Source organism: Pararge aegeria, chromosome 27 (assembly GCF_905163445.1).
Source record: "Pararge aegeria chromosome 27, ilParAegt1.1, whole genome shotgun sequence".
Taxonomy (NCBI): Eukaryota; Metazoa; Arthropoda; class Insecta; order Lepidoptera; family Nymphalidae; genus Pararge; species Pararge aegeria.
The window spans coordinates 6018155-6028486 of NC_053206.1; the positions used below are offsets into that span (position 1 = coordinate 6018155).

The 10332-nt window shown below is 34.8% G+C and overlaps 1 protein-coding gene across 1 annotated transcript in view; it reads left to right on the forward strand.

Annotated features, from left to right (window-relative positions):
• LOC120635565 (protein piccolo-like) overlaps window positions 1-1652 on the forward strand; it is a 33795-nt gene extending 32143 nt beyond the window's left edge. Inside the window, exon 17 of the mRNA XM_039906578.1 lies at window positions 813-1652. Coding sequence (XP_039762512.1) covers window positions 813-964 — 152 coding nt within the window. The 3' untranslated portion in view covers window positions 965-1652. The remainder of the gene's footprint in view (window positions 1-812) is intronic.
• The last annotated feature ends 8680 nt before the right edge of the window (window positions 1653-10332 follow it).

Below are 10332 nucleotides of genomic sequence, written 5' to 3' on the forward strand. Positions count from 1 at the left end.
TAAAAATGCCCAAGCTAGAGCCCATGCCGGTTACCCGACGGACGACAACCGGAGGAAACTCTGGAAACTCCAATAAAACTCAGGGCTCGCCTTGATTTTCTGAGGAGCTACTTCTGGGACAGAAAGTTCACGCCATCCTATACTGCATACTATGGCCTAGCGAGAGCTCTCAGAGCCGACCAAATCGCTCTAACGCCCAAATCTCCCACCCGCCTTCGAATTTTTTTTTTTTACATATACTACGACTATACACACATTGCCATCTAGCCCCAAAGTACGCGTAGCTTGTGTTATGGGTACTGAGATAGCTGATGAATATTTTTTTATGAATACACATAAATACTTATAATATACAGATAAACACCCAGACAATGAAAAATTCATGTTCATCACACCACTCTCCAGTTGTGGGAATCGAACCCACGGCCTTGGACTCATAAAGCAGGGTCGCTGCCCACTGCGCCACTCGGCCGTCAAAAGCCTTGCTATGTTTTATTTAAAAGCAATGTCAGTTATTAACTTGGCGCATGAACTTATTGGTAGTACCGGAGCATTCAGTGTTGCGTTATAATACTAATTGCGCGTCCCACAAATAAGGGACTAAACATATGATTTTTTAACTAAATTAGAAATAGTTTCCTCTTGGTTTTAAGAATAGTTTGTAATTTGACCCTTTCAACCATTTTCGGCAATTTAATGCACAGATTGAGTTATTATAATATTTAAAAAAAAAACTCAGAAATAGCTGGTGAAAAATATAAAAATAAGCCGTGTGAAGTTTACTCCATTTATGCAATCATTCTTTTTCACAGTTATGCAAAACGCTCTACAAGTCGATGTGAACTTTAAGTTGCTGATCCTGCCAAACGGGCCGAAGAATACGAAAAACTGCTATTGCGCTTGTGACAGTCGTGACCCGCCCAAACTGATACCTATGAAGGGGTTGCCAGTTGGAATAAATTAATAATAAAATAAACCCAACCAATATACTATCATATACTCAAATAATTATGATAGTAATTTAGCACAATCGTGCGAGAATGCGATGCAGCGCAAACATAAGAGTAAACACTATGTTGCTTTTTCTATTTATCTCTTTATGGAAAGGCAAAGATTATTGCCCATACAGCCTATTCATTCATATAATTTACGATTGAGTGTTGTTCTAAGGCATAGCATATTCAATCGTGTTTTCTTATTACTTGTTTTATAATAATTATGTAATGTTCCTTTCTTCACTTCGCATTTTTACAATTTATGACACATCAGATAAAAAACATGCTTTTAATGATATCTGGGTTGTTATTTGCATAGACAACCATTTGTTTTACTGTAGCTCGAAACATTATAATCCACTGTCACTAGTATCCCCTATTCATTTTGACGACCCTGGCGTAGATGGTACGTGCTGTGATTGTGTAAGTGGGTGGGCCAGAATTTAGCCATAAAGTACCACCCTTACGACAAAGACGTGCTGCGAAGAAATTTAGGTACACCGCGTAGAAACCGATTAGGGGTATTAGTTTTAATATAACTGGCATACCTCGAACAGGTTAACCCACTATCAACTTAAACTGCTAAGGTCTCGATTTTATAGAAAAAAAATAGAAATTTATTTGTTAGTTTTTAAATATTGTATGTATTTAATTGTGTTCAAGTGTATATAATATTTTTTTTTGCAGGTGTTTGTTTTTAAATATTGTATGTATTTATTGTAATTGTGCTCAATAAAGTGTATTTAAAGTAAATCTATTGCCTGGTTACTAAAAGCCGGACCAGGAAAATGAAAATCCTCACCATACTACGGATAAAAATGTTTTTTTTTTTCTCATACACTTACTCCGTCAAATGTATTGCCATGCAAAAGTCCCCCGACTAGGCTTTTTATTTTCTGGTCAGGCTTTAATCTTGGAACTATTTCTTCCTGTAGATACGCTGAATATTAGTACTTACTACTTACTCCAATATAAAGTTAGATTGGAATATGGATACTGACCTCTAGGCTCTATTATTATCGCTGGAAAGGTTGCTGTCAGTTTGTTGACTACAATTGATTACCGCCATTTTGGCGCTGTAATGCGAGTGTCCAAGGAACTAATATTTGAATTACAGAAAACGATGATATCCAAACAAGGTAATGCTTCATTAAGTGACACCTATTTAAGGAGATTCCTAGACATATAATAAATAATAATAATAAATAAATATACTGCGACAATACACACATCGCCATCTAGCCCCAAAGTAAGCGTAGCTTGTGTTATGGGTACTAAGATGACTGATGAATATTTTTATGAATAATATATGTACATAAATACTTAGAATATACATATAAACACCCAGGCACTGAAAAACATTCATGTTCGTCACACAGACATTTTCCAGTAGTGGGAATCGAACCCACGGCCTAAAGCAGGGTCGCTGCAAACTGCGCCAATCGGCCGTCAATATATTGTTAGAAACATTGGGTTAGGCTCTCATAAATAAAATACAGTGCACATATTTAAGAGTTATTTATTTACTTTGTACTTCGAGATTTATTTTAGTTACCTACTAGGTAAACATTTTTCATACTAATACTTTACTTTCGCTTTATTTAAAGCAGGTACTTATAATTTATCATAGTACCTGCCGACTTAATATGTTTGAATAGTTTTATAAAGTTTAATTATCATGCCTAAACTTTAACCGATTATTATTTTGTCACAATGGTGCATATAACGGCTTCTAGCAACTAGGTTTAATGTAAATGTGTTAATACTCATCTCCAATCTCGTCAGCAACTTGTGGTTTGTAAGAAAGTACGTTTCAATGACTCGCAATTAAAGTGGTTGTTCGTTTTACTTTCCTTAATAAACAATTACTTCTTCTCATAATTAGGTGTAAGAGAACAGAATGACCTTTTAACCATCTACCAACTGTACTTTAAAGTTTTAACCATGCTTTTTTTTCCACCATCACCGGTTAATTCCCCCTTTTTTTCCCACTGACATTGATATTCCGCCTACCAAGACCTACAGTTTTCGTTCAGGAATCGGGAAACCTAACTGATTCTTAGTGCTGTTTATTACAATTTGTTTGTTTGGATGTTTTATTTATTTATATTTATTCCAAATGTTAGTCCATATTATATTAATATCAACCTTTCACTAATAGTTATCACCTAAGAGTTGGCGAGCTGTTTTTTTTCTGAAAGTGAAGAAATCGCTCTATCAGTCTGCATTCCATTTCGATGACTTAGTTTAAAGAAAACGGGCCGCAAGTAGTGAAAGCGGCGATAGCCCAGTGGGGAGTAGTTCGACTACTCTTTCGTAGGACCAAGTTCGAATCCGAGCACGTACCTCTAACTTTTGTAAGGTATATGCGTTTTAATGAATTAAAATATCCCTTGATTCAACCGTGAAGGAAAACATCGTGAGGAAACCTGCATGCTTGAGAGTTCTACTTAATGTTCTCAAAGGTGTTTCTAAGATATGGGCGTTTTAAGTAATTAAAATGTCTCTTGCTTCAACCGTGAAGGAAAACATCGTGAGGAAACCTGGATGTTTGAGTTCTACTAAATGTTCTCAAAGGTGTGTGGGGTCCACCAATCCGCACTGGGCCAGCGTGGTGGACTACGGCTTTAACTCCTTCTCATTGTGGGAGGAGATCAGTCCTCTTTATGTGCCGGAAATGGGTTAGCACCTATGCCGAAGCTTGTTTATGTTGCTCTGTAATAGGATATGATTTTCCACTTACCAGCATACCACCATATGCTTTGCTTGGTCCATCAATTATAACTATAAAAAAGTGATCTTATGCGAGTGGATTTTGAGTCAAGTCGATATACTGAAGGGCTTGTTGTAATTTTCGCTCGCTTATAATGTGGTAAAGAAATAAAGGTATCATCATGATATCAACCGATAGACGTCCACTGCTGGACATAGGTCTTTTGAAGGGAGTTCCAAATTCCACGGTTCTGTGCCGCTTGGATACAGCGGCTACTTGCGACACGCTTAATGTCGTCTGTCCACTTCGTTGGGGGTCGACCAACGCTGCGCTTACCAGTGCGGGGTCGCCATTCCAGCACCTTGGGACTTTTTACTTCACTATTTGTATATTATAAGTATTTATGTATATTTTTTTATTTATTTATTTAAACATCTTTATTGCTTAGTAAAGGAGAAATCACAAATATACTTTAAAAAAAAAATTAAAAGCAAAAGGCGACCTTATCACTAAAAGTGATCTCTGCCAGGTAACCTTAACGATAGTACACAATAATATATTATTCATAAAAAATATTAAAAAGTCATCTTAGTGCCCATAACACAAGCTACGCTTACTTTGGGGCTAGATGGCGATGTGTGTATTGTCGTAGTATACTCATTTATTATTATTATTTTATTTATGTGCCCCGCCCATTGCCACTTCAGCTTTGCGATTCGTTGAGCTTTGTTGGTCGGTAACTCTGGTTCTTCTCGGATCTCCTCATTTCTGATCACGCAGAGATACTCTGAGTATATTGCTCTCTCTATCGCCCGCTGAGTGACTCTGAGCCTTCTTATGAGGCCCAATGTTTCAGAAGCATAGGTCATCACTAGCAACACGCACTCGAAGATTTTGGTCTTCAGGAACTGAGGGGTTTTTTTTATAAAGGAATAGAATAATATTAAATTCAGTCACAAATTTATTTACAACCGTATTCGCTAATACTACTATAAGGCTTCACAGTGAGTCCGCACTGCGGGTTCCACCAACCATAGATTTAAATCGTAGATATAATTTTTATTTATATAACATAAACACACCCCGTGAAGACATTTTTTTTTTTTGCCTTCTGGCTTCACAGATATAGCAATGCATGAACACATTCATGCAAGAAAACAACAATGCATTTGTGGCCCAATTAATAAAAAAACAATCTGTGAGCCGTCGCGTGACGCCCGCGTGACATTGTATTGAATAAGTTCTGAATGAATGAATGAATGAAAATACTTTTATTGCACACCACAAAAGGTACATAAAAAAGAAAAGTATAACATAACAACGTATACAATTTGGCGGTTACAAGTTATATGTATTGAACAGATAACAGCAGGAATCTGATTTGGCGTAATGAAAATATAAAGTATTACAATCATAGTGTGATTTTGCTTTCTTTGTAGGAGGCTACACACTTTCACTACCTGAATTATCGCTGTCAGATATTTTATTGTTAAAAATAGCAATACTGTATACACTATACACTCCACCACGTATGGACTACGTATAGTACATATAGCGTGGAGATACGTCGCCACGGTGTGTGTCGCCACGCCAAAAATCATACCGTCGCATACAGATGTTTCACATCAATAACGTACAAATAAGACCTTTTCCAGTTGTGGGAATCGAACCCACAGCCTTGGTCGTCAATGTATACAGAATAATAAAAGAGCTTATGTAACACAACTTTTTCGTAACATCAATACTTTTAGAGAAATTACTGTACAAATCAGTAATTATACGCGGTGACAAATAAAACATTAGCTGTGTTTGCATTCAAGGTCACATAGTGTCACAGAGTACTAGGGCAACATAAAAATACTAGTAGTAATGGAACTAAAAAAAATTAAATTTAACAAGACTATACAATGTTATAATATTATTATATTTTTGTAGTAATAGGCTCTGAAACGTCTGGGCCGATTTCAACGATTTCTTTAACAATAGAATTAACTATATTCTCAAAAAGATTGAGATCCTGAAAAAAAAAATGCTATGATGTTACGTAAAGTAGAAAAATGTTACCTATAAAATTCATTATTTGGTGTGCGCTAAAAAAACTATTGACAATGTATAAAAATTAGGATATATTACTACATAACTAAAGTACTCATAATAATCTACAAAAAACACCATAGCAGCTTTAAGGGGTGACCAATATACGTTATGATATAAAATTAATTAATCCTTATATTTATTCTTATATACGGCTAAACCGATTTTGATGTTTTTTTTTTGGTATTTCTAGGTCAAGTTTTAAACCTCTGTCCCCCTTAGCAAGGTCGAGTGGTAAAGTTTTAGCGTGCTCCCCTCTTACAGCACCATGTTAATTTCTGATTATTAAAAACATAAGAAATACCTCTTTAATTAAAAAAAAAAAAAAACTTTAAATTTGATTCTGAACATTAATTCGTTTGTTCATTTGTTCGTTGCACTTAAAAATAGAAGTTTTCATATTTCAACATTTCCGAATTGTTATTAATCGTTTTTTTTTAATCCTAACCTATCCTAAGTCTCTTATAAACATGGACATAGTTTTTCGACAACACAACGTAATATCTACGATTTAAATCGATGCTGAAAAGAAAAAAACTATTTCTTACAACACAACAATAATAAATCATATTATAGTCATATTAAAAAAAAGCAAAAAAGCACCGTTTGGTATGAAAAGTAATAACAATTCTTACTATGTTTTACTATATTTAATATATATTTTATCATAGAGTACAAATTCTATTTTGACAGCTTTGAAAACGGACTGTTACGTGGCTGTACGGTGAAATACCTTTGCCTTTTAAAAAAATAAACTGCCTGATTCTATCATCGCCTTAACCAGTATTACTCTAATATTATCGAATTGTTGTTTCAGAGTTAAAATCCTTATTTTTGGACGTCAATATCTGACGAATCATAAAGAATATTATTAATGCGAAATTGTTTGTTTGGTTGTCTTTTCTTCACGCCCTAACTAAGTAAACAATCAGCTTAATTTTTGGCATAAAGTATTTAGACGGAGAGTAACAAAGGCCTTTACCTTTACCTTTACCTTTTATGCAAGGAAAAGAATAAACGTGGACGAATAAATCACAACTGCTAGAAAACTCTAATATTAAAATAATACTGCTTAAAAAAAAATGGTAGTGACACATACACTCACTGCGATATAAGTACTGCGAGACTAAAAATTATAACAATAATAATTTAATCACAGAGTTAAGAACATACAGAATCCTCATTCGGCCATTATTGTGTGCAGGTCATTGTTTTTAAACACAGTGAAAACGCCCCGCGCACGTTTCACTTTTTCTCATGTTCCCATTTTATGATAAACGTTAAGAACATTAGAGGTAAAATAATTACTGTCAACCGCTAAATGGTATGAGGTGATTAACCAGTTATTCGAACACTATTAAAGTGGAGTGGTTATTGATGCTTTAATATTAGTCGAGTAAACAGTTTCTGAATTTTCTTAATTCTGTGAAATTAAAGAACGAATTAAAAACAAACACAACTTTAAAAAATATATATATATCAATATATAAATAAGAAACTCTTTAGAGTTATCTTTGATGTTAAAATTCAGATTTTTTAATACGTAGTTTTACTTTGTTTTGGTACTAAATAAATAAATAAATAAAAAAAAAACTAACTATGATGTTAGTTTTTGTACAACCTGGACGTCGCAATGTTTCATTTTATATCATCTGCATACCCTGTGCATACCCTCAATGCACGCCATTGTCCCCATCCCCCAATCTCACGTGAGATTTTTCAAAATGTGGGTTTCTTACGTTTACGCTTTGGATTGTTATTGTAAAAAGAAAGACCAACGGACCAAAAAAGTATAATTGAAAAAAAAAATTGCGTGATATTTGCCTTCTATAGTGCACAAGAGTGTGCAATCACAGGGCTGATTTTCCTCCTTACTAATTGGGCTTGGCGTCCGGTCATAAAAACTATGCAAAAAAAAAAAGAAGGCGAAGAAATTTTTATTTTTTTATTTTGCGGCCAATGGATTCAAGTCCTTTAAGGCCTGAAATTTCTTTAAAAATATCGCCCACATAGAATGTATACCTTAATACCGTTTATACAAGCGGTGTTAGCCTAGTTAAGAGTTCGTCTTTCGGAGGACAGAGTACAATCCCCGGCTATTTCTAAATTAAACGAAGTTACGTACTTTTTAATTATTCAAATAATGGTGTAATTCGGAAAATAACACGAAGAAATAATTCAAAAACACTGCCATTTCGAAATTCAAATTCCAATCACGCGAATCTAGGCCGTGGAACTTTAAGATTTTTCATTGGGATGAAAGTTATGTCGCGATTGTCGACGTTTTTACATAATAGCTTTTAAAGATTCTGTAAATAAAATTTTCATAGAGATAAATTATTTAGAAAGCTAACATGGCTGTACGTCGATATACCTTTGCGTTTTCCCTATGGGAAAGAAGAAAGAAATTAAATTGGAAAGCTTACGCCGTTTTGGTGGTCTGGATTTTATTTTCTCTGAAAAATTGACGTTAATGTAAAAAATAAAATAAGTAAGTAATAAAAAATGACACTTATGATTTATAATAAAAAAAACTCTTTGAATTATAACACTAACCAAAGATCACACTCCATTACGAACGCCTTATTTTGGAATACTAATATTTATAAAAAGTATATTTATATAATGTTTACTTTTTCACAATCATCAACTTTGGATCTTCAAAGTATACGTGACATTGGCGAAATACAACGTGCCGAATTGGTACACCTAAAAGCCATGACAATTGATATTAGAAAAAAAAAAAAAAAAAATTATGGGTCAAGCTAATTAATGTCACTTGCTATAACGTTGACGGATAATATCTCGCCTTAGTTCTCCATAACGTTCTCAAAGGCGTGCGATTTCCACCAATCCGCACACGGCCAGCGTGGTGGACTGTACCCTAAGCTCTTCTCGATACCGATACCGATATCTCGTTTCAAAGCTGTCAACAATACGTAATAATCATAGAAATCTTTATAACACGACACTATAATGTTGTGTGCGCGTCACCTTGTCGCCGCGAACGAGACTCAGAGCACTCGAATTTTAACATTAAGTGACAGTTAGCGACTTTTATGTAATTTCTACATAAATACTACATTGCCTGTTATACGACTGAAAGCTTCTAGATTATGCCGTTATAACAGAAATGTATGATTTCCTTAGCGTAATGATTCAGACCAAAATTTTAGTGGTACGGTAAGTAAATGCTTGTATTTTTACTATACATTTGTATTATATGTATTATTTTATATATTCCTCTAGCCCTTGAATGTAGCCCTTACAGTGCAATATACTAGGTTACATAAAATTCATAATTCGTTTAAAGGAAATTGCATACAATTCTACAATAAACTACCAATTGACATCTTGGAAATGTCTCTTAAAAAGTTCAAAGTTTGTATTAAACGTAAGCTTATAGAAAAGTCCTATTATAGTATAAAGGACTACGTAAACAATAAAAAAGCTTGGGTGTAAATTATTGCTCTAACCAGGTTGCTCTTCTAATAATTTAAAATGACATTGTGAGATGGTGATAACAAAAAAAAAAAAAAAACACCCGGCTAAGTTTGTTGTGGGCTTCTTCTTAGACCAGGACGCGTTTGGAACCCTCGTAGCTTTAGTTTTAAGTTTACAAATGTGGTTATCGCCATCATCTCACTACCGTGTGGTTCTTATGTACGCATCAAAAGTGCCACCTGTGGGCCTACTTGAATAAAGATATTTTTGACTTTGACTTTGACTTTAGCCCGTGTGTCTAGCCCTTGTATGGTAGTCATACCCCTAATCGGTTTCTACGGGACATCGCACCGGAACACTAAAACGCTTAGTGGCACGTCTTTGTCGGTAGGGTGGTAACTAGCCACGGCCAATGCCTTCCACGAGATCAGACCAGAGGAAATTCAGAAATTATAAATCCCCAAATTGCCTCTGCCGGCAAACGATCCCGGGACCTCCTACTTAAATTCACAGCGCTCACCGTTGCGCCAGGGAGGGATACATCAACTTTTAATACTATGTGCTACAACAAGCTTTCATTCGTGAAAAAATGTGCAAATACTAATAAAATAAAAAAATAATAATAACAGCGAACAGCAACATCATAAACTATAAAAAAAAACAGACTTCCATGACAAACTTAACACTGATTAAAAAGTAATAATTTTTCACATTTTTCACACCAATCCGCACTGGGCCAGTGGTGGACTACGCCCGTAACCCGTTCTCACTGTGGGAGACCTGCGCCCTTTAGTTGGCCGATAACGGGTTAGTATAATGATGACGATAAATAAAAAAACAAGCGAATTTATAAACTCGCTTTTGAAGGTTTAAATCATAAAAAAAAAAAAACTAGTGACTTGTTATTAAGATTTCCATGCTAATAATATATTCAACAAATATTTTAGGTATTTATTTGGTATAGGAAACAGTACGATACGAAGCATGGTTATTTGTAACTATTACGCGTAACACGTGCTCCTTACGTCACGCGTAACGTACACCTTACGTTACGCGCAACATTACAGGGTTAAATAAAAAATAATA